A 20,394-nucleotide genomic window follows, 5' to 3' on the forward strand; every position below is an offset into this window, starting at 1 on the left:
TTAGGTTACACTACTCAACCCTTCCATATGTCAAAAATGGTTAAATATTAGCAAGTTACACGGTTCAACCTAAAATAGTTTGAGAACAGCTTACTAGACTGTGCTACAAAGTTTCACTGTCAGAACTAGAGAGAGATCAGCTGCAATCCATTGCACATATCCTTCACCCCGGAAAATTCTCTGCATGATTAGATTATCTATTATTTTAATGTGAGGCTAATAAAGGGGGTGCTACCAAATATTTATTATAAAAAAAGGAGTAAAGGGCCTAAGAGAGTTGAAAATCAGTGAACTAAACAAAGCGTTAATAAGCAGAAGGGACAGACTATATCTGCGATTATCTGTTAAGCTCACACCAAATTCCTGTGGAGAAGAAAAGAATTAAAAGAAAAAATCTATAGTTATTTGTAACTCATCCCCAGTGATAGTCTTTTTTTCCTTTTCCATAGGCCAGTATTCAAAAAGCTCTTTCATCGGTGGATTAACCTCTGAGTGAAAATATGTTGTGAAAGACGACATGATTAGAAAAAAATTGTGTTTCTGCAGAGGGTCTATGAAATTCTTGAACATGTTCAGTTTCTGAAAAAACACATTAAGTGGAGAAACTTGGTGAGAAAAAAAAAAAAGGCTGGAAAAGCAAGAGGAAATTTGTGGGCTTACCATAAAAAATCACTCACCTGTGCACAAATCTGATGCATGACATGGCCAAACTCATGGAAATAAGTCCTCACCTCATCGTGCCTCAGGAGAGAGGGACGACCTGCTACTGGCTGTGAGAAGTTCACCACAAGGGCAGCCACAGACATCATCCGACTCCCATCAGGGAGAAGGCAGCCAGGCTGGAGACCAAAGCAGGCTGCGTGGTTGTATTTTCCTTCCCTAGGAACCAGAAACATATCTGTGAGGTACGTAACTCTTCTCTAACAACAATGGCATGGCCTCTCTCAGTTGCCAAGCCATATCAGATACATTTCATTCACCTTTTGGAAAACAGGTCAGTGTTTTGTTAAAATGGAAAAACTAAAACTAAACAAAGAAATAAAAAACCCACCATCACTTCCCTTGAGTTATAGCTCCACAGTTTCCTTTGTTGAAAAATTTTAATGTGAGAATTAAGATGCATACCACACCTAGCTCACAGCTAAATATCCAACTTATTTTAATGAGCTCCTGTTTATGTTCTTCAAATATGGAGTCAATTCACTTTTCACTAAATACTATTGAAGCAAATTTGAAATGAAAAATACGGTTTTGATTTGTCAGGTAGTTTTTTCTTTAAATTAGAATTGATAAAAAAAACCTTAATTCCAGACAATGAGGTTTTTCCTTTTATTTAAAGAGGGAAGTACTTCTACTCACAATTAAATGAGCTCCTTTATGAGCTAGACAGGCTTTTTGGAAACAGGATCCTTTTAGTTAGCCTGAAAAAGCAAAAATTGTACTACAGAGTCTTCTGTTCTTGACCAATGTGGTATCAGTGATGGTCTCCTCAAAAGCTATAGGTGATTAGACTTCATTCTTGGAGTAGGTTTACTTCTATTTTTGTGGTCAGAAAACTAACAGTGTATTGGGGCTTTGAGGAGGGTTTTTTAGTTTGCTTTTAGTTGGTATATTTTTTTCTGTACTGTTTTTCTTGGTGACTCTAATTACTTTCTGTTTTTTTCCTGCTGATGCTCTTCAAGTTAAAGAGAAACTAGTCTTTTTCCAGCTCTCTATTAATATTTATAAAATTGTGAAGCGTGTTGGTCCTACCTTTACAACAGTAACAAAAACAGCAGCAGCAACAATAACCACAAAAGCATGCTTGACCATCTGCAAATACAACTTTTCTTAAACTGATCAGACAGCTGAGGTTAAGGGTAATCACCTAATCTACAATCTAAAACAAGTGCCTCCAAGGAGAGAGAGGAAACCAGCACTTCCTTACCTGAGGCAGACACTGCACAACACCAGTGAGAAGAATTTTTAATAAATTACTAAAGGCTAACAGCTGCTAAACTGTTAAATTACTAATAATTTATTAGTTAAATTACTAATAACTATTTTAGAAATGCATAGAGGTGATGGCTGTACAATATAGTGAATGTAATTAATGTCACTGAATTATACACTTAAAAATGGTTAAAATGGCAATTTTTTATTATATGTATTTTACCACAATAAAATTTAAAAAAAAAACAACCAAAAAACAGAAAGGTAACAAAAAAAATTACTAGTAATTAAAAATTATCAGAGAGAACAGAGAAGAGGGGGGTGTGGGTAAGGGAAATGTTGCGTCCATTTTCAGGTTCTTCTCCACAGACCCCAACGAGTGCACATAAAAAGACTGGGGCAGTTGAGAGCCCTGAGGAAGCATTGGTTATGGTGCAGGCCTAGCGGAAGGGAGTAGCTGCTGTGGTAAAGGCTTGGAGCAACGCTTAAGATTTTTTTTACCTCTTTTTCCTATAGAACGAAAGTTTTAAATTGCTGAGGAAAAAGCAACAAATGTCGAAATCCTTACAGCACTGGTTAAAGTCCACTGCCACTGGGAAAAAAAACCAGAAAAAAAACCCTGAATCCCTGGAAGAGCAGGAACACGTCCTGGGCCCAGACCTACAGCTGAGGCTGGAGCAGAGCTAGATCAACGAGTAGGGCCTAGAGTGTCTGCTTAAGACTGAGGTGTAGTCGGAACAACAGAGAACTCTCTTCTCCTAAGCAGGCTAACATGCAATGAGTAACACCTAACAGCAGTCTACCGCTGGGAGAGGAGTGTAACAACTTCAAAAGAGACCCATTCTAAGGCATAGCACAAAAGGAAGACCTAAAGGAGAGAGGGTGGAACAGACACTGAGAAAAACTCCTAGGCAAACTAGCTCCCTTCCTAAACACAACATAACAATACAGAAATTTGAAGCTTGTGGTGTGCTGAGGGCAACCTTGGCAACAAAATTTCGAACTCAGCTTGAGCACTAAACAGAATCAAACTCCCTTAAAGACATTAAAGACCTAGCAGAAGTAAAGATGTGTCCATTTTTAGGCACAAAAAACAATTTGCTTTAGTCTTTTCTGTCTTATACAAGTTGTCTGGCTTTTAAAGAAAACTGTGAGACATACAAATGTGCAAGAAAAAAGAGAACAAGCTGTCCAGAGAAAAAGCAAACAACAGAACAAGATTCAGACATGACAAAAATGTTAGAGCTATCAGAGTATTTAAAATAACTATGAATAATACATTTAAGTATCTAGTGAAAAAAGAGGACACCAAGCATGGTTACATGGATAGTAGGAAACTAAAAGAATCAAATGAAAATGCTATAAATGAAAAACACAGTATATCTACTCCTCACTTATCGTCTATCCTGTTATCTGACATTTCGAATTTACAAAAGTAGTAAAAAATCTACTATACAACTATTTTGCGCATTAATGAGGCAGTGGCCATGGTGGCAATGGCTGTGAAGTGTCCCCTCCCTCAAGGAGGGTCTCCAGGTGGCCTCTGGGAAGCTGGCCCACACTGCCTGCACCCTTCGCTCCCTCATCAGCAGGGGTGCCGTGTCCAGCTAGCGCTCGGGGCCAGCCTTCTCTGTGGCTACAGCTGTTAGGCGAACGTGCAGGTCGCATGGAGCCAGGGGGTGTCTATTCTGGGTTCCCAGCTCCTATGTGGCCTGAGGCCCTGAAACTCAAAATTGCTGTGGGGTAGAGGAAGGGAGGAAAGAAGGAGGTTTTAGACAGGGTGTTTGGAAGAACTGCATGTGAGCTTAATGGCATCCCAAAGTGAGCTGAACTGTGTCTGGAGCCTCTGCCTCGGTGGGGCTGGGTGTTTGGCCAGGCTCCCAGTGCCCTCGCAGGAAGCCCCAAGCTTCAGTGACGTGCCAGGCCCAGAGGGCAGAGTAGGCTCTGGGATAGTGAATGAAAGGCTTATAAGGGTGGGAGTAGAGCCCTGGAGGCAGCTCTGTGAAGGAAGTGCTGACCCAGTACAAGAGAAAAGTGAAGTGGTTAAGCCTCCAGTCACACAATCCAGCTTTATCCAGCTTTGTCTCCTTCAAGCCTCCTTCTCCACAGAGGAATAATCCATAACTGAACTCATCACAGTGATTTACTCATCAGTAAATCTTAGCTGTTATTATTTCTATGATATTTTCTAAAAAAAGTTGGACAAATGGATGGCCTGAAAACAAAAATCCTCCATTTTCATTTAACACTGATTTTTGCATAACAACTTGGACTTTGGAAACTCACCATGTTGGTAAGTGAGAAGTGGGTGTAACAGAGATGAAGAATGCTTTAGACAAGATCATTAGTCGACTTGACACAGCCAAGGAAAGAATCAGGAAACCTAAAGATAGGTCAATAGAAATTGCCCTAACAAAAACACAAAGATCAAAAAGAGTTAAAAAACAGAAAAGAACATCTAGATTTGTGAGACAATATCAAATGATCTATCATATATGTAATTGGAATCTTAGAAGAAGAGAGAGAGAACAGGACAGAAGAAATATTTTAAGAAATAATAGTTGAGAATTTTCCATAATTAATGAGACACCTAACCACAGATCCAAGAATCTCAGAGAACACCAGTGAAGATAAATACAAAAGAAACAAGAAAAAAAACAACAACTACCCGATACACTTATGTATAGTGAAACTGCTAAAAACCAGAGACAGAGAGAAATTCTGAAGGTAGGCAGAGGAAAAGACCACATTACAGATGAACAGGGATAACAATTACAGCCATTTCTCACCAGAAACTATGCAAATCAGAAGAAAACGGAGGGACATCTTTAAAATGCTCGAACAAAAACCCTGTGAACCCAGAATTCTACGAACAGCACAAATCTCTTTCAAAAAAGAGAGAAAAATAAAGACTATCTCAGAGAAACAGAACTTAGGGAATATATTGCTAAAAGACTTGCACTACAAGAAATTTTAAAGGAAGCCCCTCAGGCAGAAGGAATAGATCAACCCAATACCTGCATTTACACAAAAAAATGTGGACTGCTGAAAATGTAATAAATGAAGGTGAATGTAAAAATTCTTATTTTAAATTGCTCTAAATAATAAATATTTAAAGTAGTAATATTAACAATTCATTGAGTGTTTACAGCATAGTAAAAGTAAAACACAGGCCAACAATAGTACAAATGACGAGAGGGAGAAATTGGGAATACACTGTTTCAAGTTGCTTACCCTATACCTGAAGTGTTATAACATTTGAAGACAGACTCTGATTAATAAAATATGTATATTTCGACTGTGGGAAACAACTAAAAATTTTAAAAGAGGCATAAATAATATGTCAATATGGAGATAAAATTGAACCTTAAAACAATCCTCATTCCTAGTACACTGTGCTGTCTCTTAGCAAGACTGAGGAGAGTGGCAATAGATTCAAGAATACTGGCAGACAAATTACTTAATAATAAACCTTTTTTTGGCAAGGATCACAATAGAGGGTCCTGGACAGAGCTGGAGAAAAATGTAGAACAAAATTCTAGCTGACAAAAAAAGAAAAAGACCAGACATACTGGTCTGACAGAGACTGGAGAAACCCCGAGAGTATGGCCTACGGACACCCTTTCAGCTCAGTAATGAAGTCACTCCTGAAGTTCACCTTTCAGCCATAGATTAGACAGGCCCATAAAACAAAACAAGATTAAATGGACACATCAGCCCAGGGGCAAGGATGAGATGGCAGGAGAGTACAGGAAAGCTGGGGAACCTAAGGTCAAGAAGGGGAGAGTGTCGTGGGGTTGGCAACCAATGTCACAAAACAGTATGTGTATTAATTACTTAATGAGAAGCTAGTTTGCTCTGTAAACCTTCATCTAAAGTACAATTAAAAAAAAAAGGAAAAAAAAAAAACCAAATCGACAATAGCAACTGGAAAGATTAGATAGGAAACTTAGGGGAAAGTGACTTTGTGTTAACAGGGAGGAACAACTCAGAAAAAGAGAGTGAGAATGGCTGCACAACTCAAAGAAGGCAATCAATGTCACTAAATTGTACATATAGAAACTGTTGAATTAGTATATGTTTGTTCTGCTGTGTATATTCTCAACAACAACAAAATAATAAAAATAAATCAATCAATCTCTTTGGGGGTCAATTTTAAGTAAATGTAATGCACAGATTAGATGCTACTGTTGCCAGTATTAACCAGTTACTGTTGAGTCAATTCTGACTCATGGCAACCCCATACGTGTCAGAGTGGAACTGTGATTTCATACGGTTTTCAATGGCTGATTTTTCAGAAGTAGATAACCAGACCTTTCTTCCGAGGTATCTCTGGGTGGACTTGAACCTCCAACCTCTCAGTTGGCAGCCGAGTGCATTAACTGTTTGCACCACCCAGGGTCTCCATGATGATAGTGGCTAACTACTTAGGCAACTGTTATGTGCAGGGCACTCTTCTTAAATGCTTTGCATGGAACTAACCAATTTAATCCTTAAAACAACCTGAGGGAATAGGTATTGTAAGTGTTCCCATTTTACAGGACCTGGTAGTATAGACAAAAAAACTAAAAACAAAACAAAATAAAACCTGTTGCTGTCGAGCCAATTCCAACTCACAACAACCCTACAGGACAGAGTAGAACTGCCCAATAGGGTTTCAAAGGAGCGGCTGGTGGATTCCAGCTGCTGACCTTTTGGCTAGCAGCCGAGCTCTTAACCACCGTGCCACCGGTGCTCCAAAGAAACTAAGGCACATAAAAATTAAGTAACTTGCCTAGTATGCAATGAAGCCAGACGTTCTGTCTTCAGGGCCTACATTTTTGACCGCTATACTGAGAACTGTGGAAGAAAAGAGTCTTAAACTGGGAGGGTTGAATCCCTAAGGTCCCTTCCAACAATTTGATCCCCAGTACCTTGGATAGAGGTCCAAGTAGAACTGTCCCAACACTTCTCCTGTAGCTTTATCCTTCACAGTGTAAAGTGTAACACTTTTATTCCAAACATGAGCATCTGGTACTTGCTCAAAGGAAAGTCCCAACAACTCCTGGTAGATGTTCAGCAAGCCATCTGTTACCATGTCGACTGGGAAGTATTCCTTGAGGATTTCTTGGTCTAGAGAGTACTTGAGTTCCTCTGTCTGAGTCATGTAGTAATGCAGATCCCAGGCATTGATTTTCCCATCATATTCAAAACCTTTCTCTTCACATTCCTTTTTCTTCAAATTCAAAATAAACTCTCGTTCTGCCTCGCCCAAGGGTTTTAATTTCTGGCTTAAATCATCTGTGAGGGGAGTGGGAAAAGTTAAGTGATTCACTACCCTTGGGAGCAAGCAGTATTTTATCATGGTGCCCTCTCCTTGGTAAACCCATTAAAACCCACTGCCATTGAGTCAATCCCGACTCATAGCAACCCTACAGGACAGAGCAGAACTGTCCCATAGTTTCCAAGGAGTGGCTGGTGGATCTGAACTGCTGACCTTTTGGTTGGCAGCCGATCTCTTAACCACCGAGCTACCAAGTTTCCCTCTCCTTAGAAGTACTCAATAAAGATAAATAGGAAGGCAGGCAGGCAGGAAGGAAGGATGGAAAGAAAAAGGATATAGGGAAGAAAGGAGAGAAGGACAGAGGGAGGGAGGCTCTATTATAGTAGCATTGCTTTTCTCTTCAGGGTGATTTATTTTATGGCTCCTCCAGCACCGTCAAAAGCAGGCCATGACTTTCTGACATCATCAACAAAGGTGAAGTTTATTTCAGAGAACTGTGACTCAAGAATGTTGTGGTTCAGTGAAACTAAACTCATATACACGATCATTTCTCAACGAGGTTAGGCTTCTCAAAAAGCTAGGGGAAATGAAAGAGACATAGCTTGTGGACAGTATTATGTAAAAATTGCTCAATGTATTTGACAGTCGTGGGTTTATCACTCCCCTATTCCTATCAAGAAGATGTATTTGGACACAGCAGTTCCATTTTTCAGATGGGGAAACTTCTGATACTACAATTTACGTAACTGTTTGTTTTTGTGACTGTTTCATTGTATTTGGTTAAATGAGAAGGTTCTTACTAGTATTACTCTTCACAACTTGTTAGATATATAAGACAAAAATGTGCTTGGCTCTGAAGGGACATGGCAGTTCAGGAGGCAACCCCATAGTGAGATGGAGGCAGCAGCCTGAGGAATGTTGTGAAGAGAAAGGAGGATACTACTTTAAAGAAATTAAGCCAATCAGGTAGTTACTAAGAAAACACTTCAGTTTTCAGTATATGCAGTTACACTAAAGGAAATAGTCTCACCAAACTTGTTAACACCCTGAACCATGCTTTTGCATAAAATGCGTCAGACTGTATGAGTTACCTGTTTACATCTCTGTTGTTCCCACTCAGTGCAAAATGCATTGAGGAAAAGGAGGCTTATCTTCTTCCTTTCTGCAGACCTACCATTTAGCATACTGCATAATACAAGGTAGTTTTTCCATAAATGTCTCATGAATGAATAAATGAATTATGCAATAATAAATATAGCCAACATTTATGGAACACCAGCTACATGTCAAATATCATGCCCACATACATATTAATGAATTAATGTATGGCCACTGAGGACATAGTGGATTCAATTCTGGGCTGAAGGCTTATTTTAACACATTATTAATCCTTTCTAACATAATTAAGCTAATAAAAAGAAATCAAGGTTAAATGAATATCAAAGCAATACATTACATAAATCTGATTAGTTGTTGAAGGTGAATAAAGTTTAAAGGTGTCAATGAGGAAAATACACAAAATATCATACTTTGGGTAATTCTGATTAGAGTTGATTACAACTAAAATTAGTGTCTTTAGCATGGCTAAGTTACTCAACTATTTTCACTAGGATGAACAAGAGTGACTGTTAGAATTGTGACAGCCAGATTGAGAAGGGGATAAGGAAGAGTGATAGAGCATCAGTGATTAAATGCCATGGACATAAGCAGCATGATTTTTAAAAGATTAATGTAAAAATAATTTTAAATGTATGTGAATATAATGATTAGATTATAGTTTTGATGTATTTCATTTAGTACTACTTTCATATAATAACAAGTGGTTTCTGCAGTAGAAAACATTTATTTTTTGTTTATAAATGTTCTATTTTCATTTACACCCAACTGTCAGCTTATTTCATATAAATTCATAAATAGCCATGCTATCACTGCCAAAAACTTGGTGGCAGTGAACAAAGCCAATGGGCTAATACTCTTTTAGAACGCTAGACATCTTGTTAGGAATTAGCATAAAAATACAAAAGCAAGGTCTATAATAGTAATATAAGGAGTCCTGGTTGCGCAACGGTTAAGAGTTCGGCTGCTAATCAAAAGGTCAGCAGTTTGAATCCACTAGCTGCTCCTTGGAAACCAGATGGGGCAATTCTACTCTGTTCTATAGGGTCACTATGAATCGGAATTGACTCAATGGCAATGGCTTTGGTTTTGGGTTTTATAACAGTAATATAAGCAATGGACAATCCCTAGAAACCAAGCACAGTCTCTAGCATATACTAGGTAATCAATAAATTTTTTTTTGAATGAAAAACAGGATTCTGTTAGAATCCTATTCTAATAGGCGTGTTAGATTCTGAGCCCCTCTGTCCAACTGCTATGATGTAGTAAAACAGTCATAGAAAAAAAGAAATGAAAATCATACAATTGATTTAAAAAAAAAAAAACTCACCTAGAAAGGCTGTCACATGGCTTGTACTCTTTGCAGTGTTCATTTCAAGTACAAAGTCAGCATGTGTGCTATAGCCAAGTAGTTTGGCCACTCTGGCACGCAGTGGAAGTAGATGCTGCAGAATTATAGTGTTTTCCTAGGAATAAACAACAACAAAAGTTAATAACTGACAGGGTCCAAAGTACTAGAAATAAAAGAGTTATTACATGTAATTTTAGGTTGGCAAAAAATGTCAAATATTTTTAGATCATCTCAACTTCTACCACATTATTCCATATAAGCATTATATACTTTTAAAAAATTTAAGGGGGTAGGGAGAATAGGGTGGAGAATACCATAGAAGAGCAATTTATCTCTAGAGGAGAAAAATTTTATTCCCTTCTTAGAAGACTTTTTTTCCCCCAGAGATAGAATATCATCAACTGCAATCTCATCTCAAACACAGAATTCAAAATAGTAAAACCTAAACATTCATTTGTGAGAGTCAATAATACAAACTAAATTTTAACTAAGCTGATAAATACTTCTCAAATTAAAAACAAAAAAAAAGTGACTATATTGGCTACTAAACTAGGTGCTGGAAATCAGTATCCTGGGACAGGTCTTCTGTGGCCTTATGTTAACTTCTGCTGCTATTCGTAAGATTTTCACTGGCTAATTTTTTTCAGAAGTATATTGACAAGTCCTTCTTCCTAGTGTGGAAGCTCAGCTGAAACCTGTCCACCATGGGTGACCCTGCTGGTATATGAATACTAGTGGCACAGTTTCCAACATCTCAGCAACACACAAGCCACCACAGTATGACAAACTGACAGAGCTGCCTCTGCAAAGCAGAGTCGATCTTAATAGTGTGGATGGAGTCAAGCTTTCGGGACCTTCATTTGTGGATGTGGCATGACTCAAAATGAGAAGAAACAGCTGCAAACATCCATTAATAACATGAACATGGAATGCACGAAGTACGAATCTAGGAAAATTGGAAATCGTAAAGAATGAAATGGTATGTATAAACATTGATATCCTAGGCATTACTGAGCTGAAATGGCCTGGTATTGGCCATTCTGAATCGGACAACCATATGGTCTACTATGCCAGGAATGACAAAGTGAAGAGCAATGGCGTTGCATTCATCGTCAAAAGGAACATTTCCAGATCTATCCTGAAGTACAATTCTGTCAGTGATAGGATAATACAGATACACCTACAAGAAAGATCAGTTAATATGACTATTTATTCAAATTTATGCACTGACCAATTAAGACCAAATACAAAGAAATTGAAGATTTTTACCAACATCTGCAGTCTGAAATTGATCAAACATGCAATCAAGATGCGTTGATAATTACTGGTGATTGGAATGAGAAGATTGTAAACAAAGAAGAAGGATCGGTAGTTGGAAAATATGGCCTTGGTGATAGAAATTATGCTGGAGTATGCATGATAGAATTTTAGACCAATGACTTCTTCATTGCAAATACCCTTTTTTCAGCAACATAAATGGTGACTATACTCATGGACCTCGCTGATGGAATACACAAAAATCAGACTGATTACATGCGTGCGAAAGAGACAATAGAAATGCTCAATGTCATCAGTCACAACAAGGCTAGGGGCCGGCTGCAGAACAGATCATCAATTGCTCATATACAAGTGCAGGCTGAAGCTGAAGAAAATGAGAGCAAGTCCACGAGAGCCAAAGTATGACCATGAGTATATCCCACCTGGATTTAGAGACCACCTCCAGAATAGACTTGATGCATTGAATGACTGAAGAACAAGTGAGTTATGTAATGATATCAACTTGCACATGAAGAAAGCAAAAGGTCATTGTTAAGACAGGAAAGAAAGAACAGACCAAAATGAATGTCAGAAGAGACTCTAAAACTTGCTCTTGAACACTGAGTAGCTAAAGCAAATGGAAGAAATGATGAAGTAAAAGAGCTGAATAGAAGATTTCAAAGGGCAGCTTGAGAATACAAAGCATTATAATGAAATATGCAAAGATCTAGAGTTAGAAAACCAAAAGGGAAGAACACGCTCAGCATTTCTCAAGCTGAAAGAACTAAAGAAAAAATTCAATCCTTGAATTGCAATACCGGAAGATTCTGTGGGGAAAATACTGAATGAAGCAGGAAGCATCAAAAGAAGATGGAAGGCATACAGAGTCATTGTACCAAAAAGAACTGGTCGGTGTTCAACCATTTCAGGAAGTAGCATATGATCAAGAACCAATAGTACTGAAGCAAGACGTCCAAGCTGCACTGAAGACAAAAAAATTAGTCTTCAGGAATTGATGGAATAGTTGAGATGTTTCAACAAACAAATGCAGCACTGGAAGTGCTCACTTGTCTATGCAAAGAAATTTGGAAGACAGCTACCTGGCCAACTAACTGGAAGAGATCCATATTTGTGCCCATTCCAAAGAAAGGTGATCCACTGGAATGCAGAAATTATCAAATAATATCATTAATATCACACAAGTAAAATTTTGCTGAAGATCATTCAAAAGTGGTTGCAGCAGTACATCGATAGGGAACTGCCAGAAATTCAAGCTGGATTCAGAAGAGGACATGGAATGAGGGATATCATTGCTGATGTCAGAAGGATGCTGGCTGAAATCAGAGAATACCAGAAAGATGTTTACCTGCGTTCTACTGACTATGGAAAGGCTTTCAACTGTGTGGATCATAACAAATTATGGATAACACTGGGAAAAATAGGAGTTCCAGAACACATAATTGTGCTCATAAGGAACCGGTACATAGACCAAGAGGTAGTCATTTGAACAGAACAAGGGGATACTGCATAGTTTAAAGTCAGGAAAAGCGTGCATCAAGGTTCTATCCTTTCACCATACTTACTCAGTCCGTATGCTGAGCAGATAATCCAAGAAGCTGGAATATATGAAGAAGAATGTGACATCAGGATTGGAGGAAGACTCAGTCACAACCTGTGATATCCAGATGACACAACCTGGCTTGCTGAAAGCGAAGAGGACTTAAAGCACTTACGGATGAAGATCAAAGACTACAGCCTTCAGTATAGATTACACCTCAACTTAAAGAAAACAAAAATTTCCACAGCTAAACCAAAAAGCAACATCACAATAAATGGAGAGAAGACTGAAGTTGTCAAGGATTTCATTTTACTTGGATCCCAATCAATGCCCATGGAAGTAGGAGTCAAGAAATCAAATGACACACTGCATTGGGCAAATCTGCTGCAAAAGACATCTTTAAAGTGTTAAAAGGCAAATATGTCACTTTAAGGACTAAGATGTGCCTGACCCAAGCCATGGTGTTTTCTTTCTTTCTTTTTTTGTTACGAATTGTCTTTTATTTATCATTTCACTATTGTACACAATATACAGAGACCTAGAAGACATTAAGTAATTGGTATTTTTAAGTCAACTAACCTTATAACCTTAACATCTTGTGCCAGATTCCTTTTGTTTGTTTTTAACTTTACATATTCTACTTCTTTCAAGGGCTAATTTTTTTTTTAACTGTACTTTAGATGAACATTTACAAAGCAAATTAGTTTTTCATTAAACAGTTAATACACATATTGTTTTGTGACATTGATTGTGAACCGCATGACATGTGAACACTCTCCTCTTCTCGACCTTGGGTTCCCCTTTACCAGCTTTCCTGTCCCCTCCTTCCTTCTCATTCTTGCCCCTGGGCTGGTGTGCCCATTTAGTCTTGTTTTCTTTCATGGTCCTGTTTAATCTTTCCAAGCTGTGGTGTTTTCAACTGCCTAATATGCATGAAAAATGAATAAGGAAGGCCGAAGAAGAATTGATGCCTTCGAATTACAGTGGTGGCAAAGAATATTGAATACTCCTGAAAACTGAACGTACTATGGACTGCCAAAAGAACGAACGAATCTGTCTTGGAAGAAGTACAGCCCAAATGCTTCTTAGAAGCAAGGACGGTGAGACTTCGTCTCACATACTTTGGACATGTTATCAGGAGGGATGAGTCCCTGGAGAGGGACATCATACTTGGTAAAGTGGAGAGTCAGCGAAAAAGAGGAAGACCCTTGATGAGATGGATTGACACAGTGGACGCAGCAATGGGCTCAATCACAGCAACGACTGTGAGGATGTTGCAGGACCAGGCAGTGTTTCATTCTGTTTTCCAAGTGTAGCACCCAGAGGCACTTCAGAAGAAAGGCCTGGCAATCTATTTCCTAAAAATCAGCCATTGAAAATCCTATGTAGCACAGTGCTACTGTGACACATACAGGGTCACCATGTGTAGGAACTGGCAAGCAGTTTTTTTTTTTTTTTTTTTAAAGCAATCTTAAGGATTCAAACTGGTATCAGCAAGAATCTATTAGCTGTCACCAGGGATTTGGAGGATAACAGATAAGAAAGAACTCCCTGCAGGCAAAATCGGGGGTCATGGAGTACAGCTGCTAAAGGCATTCCTGTCAGAAAGCCAGCCCAATATAGTCCAATGGCCTAACCAGGGAATTTCACCAGAGCACGGAATCCTCACAATTTTTGCCAAATAGTTTTTGAAAACTGAGATGGGCCTGCTATGTTTTCCATTCTTTCCTTTTCTGAATGGGAGTTTTTATTGTGGTTATCCTGTACCTATTCCACCACTAAGTGGGTATTGGGGTGAGAGGGTCAGATAACTAGTCTTGCCTTTCACTGGCTGCTATATCATGAGAAGCCACAACTGGGAAGGACTTTGTATTACCCAGAGACCCTGGCTTTTGAGCTTGAGGCAGTTACTGGCTGGGAGTAGAATGGGTCCTGTGTGTGGAAGAAAGGGGGCTCATGTTTACGTGGATATCCAGGGAGGCTGACTGTAGTGGAGTCAGCTAACTGACTCTGAGAATCCATTTCTAATTCTTCCTTTCTTCTGTTAAGTACCAGAACTTCCTTAGCTGAACAAATGGCCGTCAGCTAAAGACCATACTTCCCAGCCTCCCTTACAGGTAGATACGGCCCTATGACTGAATTGTTGTCAATGTGAATGGAGTTGACGTATGCCATTTCCAGGTCTTTTCCTTACAGGTGTTTGCTCTGTACTCTCTTTTCCCCCTTCCTAACATGCTAGGAAATGGTGACAATTGGAACGACCTTGGAAGTCACTTGTTGAGGAAGGGAGAGATGCCCTACCAGCCCTGGACTGTTGGCTTGGGAGAGGGAAAAAAAACTTCTAGTTTATTTAACCCATTCTATTTTTGTTAGAGCTGCTTAGACGGTGCCCAAACCAAGCAAGGTCCTGATCACCAAGGAAAAGGCTAAAAGTCTTGTAGGTCAGAGGAACTGGCAGGCAAATAAAAGGGCCTAATGCAAACACAAATAGGAACGTCAGTCTCTGAAGTGACTTCAACACAGGTAAACAAGGCAAACCTTCCTCTCAAAATCCTCCACTAAAACAGAAGACAAACATTTATAGTACCTCTTTGCACCTTGTATTAAAAGCCATTTCCATCTTCCTTCTGGTTTCAGGGACACAACATTTCTTCATGACAGGAAAATAATGTGGATATTTTAAGGTAATTTTATACTTGTCATCATCTGTCTTTTCTAAACTGTCAACGAAATCATCAGGAAGAGCACCTGCAAAAAATCATTTGGAAAAGACATCATTTTTTCCAATCATTATTGGTTTATTTAGCATTGGCATGGTGCCAAGTGGTTCTAGGAATTTTGTGGAGTAATTTAAACTCAAGTAAAATAATGACAATCCTTATAATACCTTTCTAATGTTACTGAAATGGGGGTGGTGTTCAGAGGCCAGGTGGCTTAGAATATGGTGATTCAAAATATGAATAGGTTTCAGTGTACTTGTGCAGGTGGTGTTTTGATGGAGAACAGGCAAATGTAAGCCAAGAAATATCCGGAAAAGAATAGAAGACACTAGCGTAAATTACAAAGTAGAAGACATTGTAAGGCAGAAAAAATTTCAAGGCACCGAAGGCTGTTAAACACCAGCATAAGTTAGCAATAAAGATTATGAAATTGCCTCTAGACTGTTTCTAGAAACAGTACACACTTTTATTAGTCTAAAATCTAGGATTGGTTTGGTTGTCTTTTTGATAGGAGGAATGGTGGGGTTAGGTACTGAATGATTCTTTTTTTTTTTTTTAAAGAATTCTTTGATATAGGTTTGGTATCTGGAAATTGAGGCAAGCTGTTGAGGTGACATTATTTGCCTAAATTGCATCATTTAATCTAGAAATAACAAAATTTTACCAAGTTCAGCCTTGGAAAATACCAGGAAGGTATCATCCTCATTGAGGTTTTTGTTAAAGTCAATACACAGCTCACTCATTCTTTTCTTCATTGCTTTGATTTCCTGAAACAAAAATAAAAATATAGGATATTTTATGGTAAAATGCAACTGATTTTTGTTGCCACCAGTCAAGTGAATTTCACTTCTATATGAAGACTGGCTTCTGTATCTAACCTTATGGAAGTACTTTCACAGTAAAACAGCTTTCTGCAGTCTTCTGTATCATGCACATGTGTATGTGTACATAGCACTCATGGAAAGGCAGTTCTGATGATGCTTTAAAGTTTGAAAGAACTAAATAAACTTAGGAGGTATAATCAAAACAGTGCCTGGCACATAGCAGACACACAATAAATAACTGCTGAGTGATTGAATGTAGTAGCTCATTACTAATCAACATATTTTGAATTCAAAATTCTAAATTAGTAATCATTATCTGGTGCTGAAGTAAACCAAGAGATAAGAAACCAACTAATTAATTCTATGGTTGCTTCAGAAAAAAGGTTAGGTCTCAGTTTTACAGAAATTTTGAAAACAAAGGTGATTTATAGGTCCTAACATTTACATAAAAAGTATTAGGTGGGAATCAAAGACAGCAATAAGAAGAAAACCACAAGAGGAAAAAAAAAACATTATTAACCTGTTCCACTGCTCTTCCAACAATGCTAGATAATGATGTTTACTTAAATCACTAGTTCTCTTTAGTGTGGCCCTGACTAGAAGTATCAGCATCAACTAGGAAATTAGAAATTCAAATTCTTGAGTCTCAACACTAGACCTACTGACTCACAAACTCTAAGAGGCAGGGCCTAGTAATCAGAATTTTAACAATTCGGATGCACATTAAAGCTTGAAACCACCAAGTTAACATATGTATACTGTTCAGTGTGGTTTTCAGACACACTAGTTGTCTCCCCAACACCCCTGCTGCCTCTCCCCCGCTGTATAGCAGTCATGTCATTTGGGTAGGACCTGATCCTATACGCCCCCTACCCCAGTTAGGTCATCTCATCCCCCTTGACTCAGTGACTGGCTCAGACAACCCTGACTAAAGGACTCAGGATTAGGCATATAATCTAATCTGGGCCAACAGGACACGAGGGGAGGTTTGATGGGGATTTCTCTGTGTCCTTCTGGATGGTGAGGTTTTTTAGGTCTGCAGCCATTCTAGTAAGAATGGAAGTCAGCCTTTGGACAATACTTATATTGAAGAAGACAGAGTACAGAAACAGGAAAATCAGGTTTCTGATGACACTGAGCACCTGGATCAAACTAACCATAAAGCCCACCTACCTATGGACCTTCCAATTATACAAGCAAATACATCTCTTCTATTGCTCAAACTAATTTAAACTGGGTTTTTGTTAGCTACAACCCAAAACACCTTAACTAATACAGCGTTCATGCCCCAGACAGAAGTGAGAATTGACAAGGATGGGAAAGGGTCAGGTAAGTGAGATTAGTCACATTCTTCCTCTAACTAGGATGAATAGGACAGAAAGTGTACAAGGGGCATTTAGGTGGGAGGAAGATGCCCATATCCCAGTGGTGCCTGCAGTTATATCTACAATGCTAATATCACTTGGTTTGGATTTCTTTAAAATTTATTTCTAGTTCTGCTGGCCAGAAGAATGACACGCAAATAAATCATGGGTTATATTTCCTGCCCAAGAAAAACGAGGTCAGTATGGTAGCTGAGTTTACTTCTAAAACTGAAAGACGTGATTGGCTAATACAAAAACAAAGTTTGAGAAGCACTCTTCAAGACCTTCTCTTTCTTTCTTTAAGGGGCATATAGTAATGTAGTGTGTCCCACTCCAAAGTGCTGGTTTTAAAATCCTCCATCAACAAGGACTTTATTATCAGTGCATTATTTCTGTATGACCAGGGGAGTGAGAATACAAACCAACTATTAAGGCCTGGAACTAGCTCTTAAAGAATGCAAAATAGAGCAGGGAAGACATGCCCAACACACATGAAACAAATAAAACTTGTACAGGATTAAAGAATAATGAAGTATTAGTGGTTTGTCAGTCACCATGAGGTTAACAGAAATTGCAGAATTTAAAGACACTGAAGAACAAATACATTGAAAATGAATTTGTACTATGGGTTATTTTCTTACAGCACATCTATTTCCCTATTTCCTGGTTTTTCTTTTATTTATTAGTAATTCTCCCAATAAGAAAAAGGAAGATAAACTCACATTCTGGACTTGTTCTGGAAGATGGAGCCCATTCCTTTTTCCCATTTTAACTGATTTTTCCAAGTATCGTCTGGCTTCAGGCTTTAACATCTCCAGATCACAGGTTTCCTGAAATTAAAGAGCATGACAACCATTTCTGTTGCAAAAGCGCATGAGTAAATTATAAACTATGAGGCCAAAGCAAATTTATTCATCATCTCTGTTGGGCTATGAAGTACATAGGAGGTTATGAGGCAGGCCCTTTTAAAAGACCTTATTTCACTGCTGTCTGTTATGCTCTTGTGTGCTTCTGCTAATTTAAAACAGAAAAAAAAAAAAAAGCAAGCTAGCCAGAGCCTCCTTGCCTTGAATTAGAATCAAGAGTGCCTGCAGCACTTGAAAGTGTGATAATAAAAACATTTGCATAATCTCATTCTGAGCATTCTCTGTGACTTAGCGGTCTTTTTCACAAAACATATTCCCTATCACAAATTATATGGATTTAATTTTCTATCATTTGCTAACCTGGTTCCACTTGAAAGGCAGGTATAGAAATAATGGGCAAATTCTATACAAATGGAGAGTAAGACTCTTTTGCCAACAAACCAAACAAGGACATCTGGATAAAACCCCAGGAAAAAGCTTCTAAAACTTCAAAATGCCTTACTGTCATTTGGCAAGAGAGATCAAGGGGCTACAGCAAGCAGCATATGAACAAATATGTGGGGAAAATGAGTCAGCATTGAACAAAGAGGAAGAAAGCTGGACAGTAAATTTGAATCTGCATGCAGCAGCACAAACAACACTCACTCAAAAGAATGGAGGGCACTGGAGGAGAATGGAAAATTCCTCCAGCCACAGCAAGATAATAAGAATGCCAGGAGTTTCTCTAAAACAAGTGGAAGAATACATATGGCACATCTGGATGGCCATTAAATTCATGATCCCTGAGAGGAAATGGAATCCAGACAGATTCAGCAGGTGTAATGGTTTCATTTTGGTTGAGAGCCAAATTTCCAGACATCTGTCTCTGGAGCCTTAAAACCTCCCCATCTGCTGAACTCTCTCTTCATGCAAGATCTGGGCTGTCTATCCCTGAGCTTTATATTTTGCCAACTAAATAGGTCTTCAGAAGGTCAAGGGCTGTGTTCAGCTTCTGAGCCTCCATTTTAGATTATTGATGCTAGGTTCTTTTTTTTTTTTAATAATTTATTTTTGTTGTTGAGAATATACACAGCAGAACATACATCAATTCAACAATTTCTACATGTACAATTCAGTGACACTGATTACATTCTTCAAGGTGTGCAACCATTCTTATTTCTCTTTTCCGAGTTGTTCCTCTCCTATTAACGTAAACTCACTGCCCCCTAAGGTTCCTATCTAATCTTTCAAGTTGCTGTTGTCAATTTGACTCCATACAGACAGACCTTAAAAGAGCACAATGCTCAAGGCAGACATTCTTTACTAGTTAAGCTAAACTACTGTTTGGTTTTAAGAAGACTTCAGGGGATATTTTTGGATTTACATTTAAAGATTATCGCAGGGCAATAGTTCCAGGGGTTCCTCCCGCCTCCACAAAATCTGGATTCCATGAGAATTTGAAATTCCATTCTGCATTTTCACCCTTTTGATCAGGATTGTTCTAGTGAATCTTTGATCGAAATGTTCAGTAGTGGTACCTGGGCACCATCCAGTGCTTCTGGTCTTATGGCAAAGAGGGCAGTTGTTCATGAAGGCAGTTAGCCACACATTCCATATCCTCCTGCTATTCCTGACTCTCCTTCCTCTGTTGCTCCAGGCGAATAGAGACAATTGTTGTACCTTGGATGGCTGCTTGCAAGCTTTTAAGACCCCAGGCACCACACAAAGTAGGAGGTAAAACAGAAGCACTAAACATGTTACTACGCCAATTAACTGGGATGTCCCATGAAACCATGATCCTAATCCTCCAAAGGAACTAAATCCCATAAGCTGTTTGGTTGTACATAAGTAGCCTCAGCAGCTTCTCTCTCTCTCTCTTTTTTTTTTTTTTGGTCACTGTTGTAAATATATCTATCATACAACTTTTGCCAATTCAACTTTTTATAGGTATACAACTTATTGACACCAATTAATCAGTTGTACAATCCTACCCTTAATCAATGTAATTTTTTTCATCACTGTAAACTAAAACTCAGTACTTCATAAGCAATAACCTCCTCTTAGCACAACCCTCCTGCCCCTGGTAACCACTAAAAACCTTTGGTCTCTATACATCTGTCTGTTCTTGTCTTTTTATATAAATGAGGTCACATACTATTTGTCC

At 38.6% G+C, this 20,394-nt stretch overlaps 1 protein-coding gene across 1 annotated transcript in view; it reads right to left on the reverse strand.

Moving 5' to 3' along the window:
- NLN (neurolysin) overlaps positions 1-20,394 on the reverse strand; it is a 120,867-nt gene that overhangs the window by 30,850 nt on the left and 69,623 nt on the right. The window contains exons 4-9 of the mRNA XM_004374537.2: positions 18,108-18,215; positions 15,862-15,964; positions 15,065-15,225; positions 9,642-9,777; positions 6,846-7,212; positions 678-879 (exon numbers count right to left, since the gene is read on the reverse strand). Coding sequence (XP_004374594.1) covers positions 678-879; positions 6,846-7,212; positions 9,642-9,777; positions 15,065-15,225; positions 15,862-15,964; positions 18,108-18,215 — 1,077 coding nt within the window. The remainder of the gene's footprint in view (positions 1-677; positions 880-6,845; positions 7,213-9,641; positions 9,778-15,064; positions 15,226-15,861; positions 15,965-18,107; positions 18,216-20,394) is intronic.

The sequence above is a fragment of the Trichechus manatus genome, unplaced genomic scaffold (genome assembly GCF_000243295.1).
Source record: "Trichechus manatus latirostris isolate Lorelei unplaced genomic scaffold, TriManLat1.0 scaffold00029, whole genome shotgun sequence".
In the NCBI taxonomy this organism is placed as follows: Eukaryota; Metazoa; Chordata; class Mammalia; order Sirenia; family Trichechidae; genus Trichechus; species Trichechus manatus.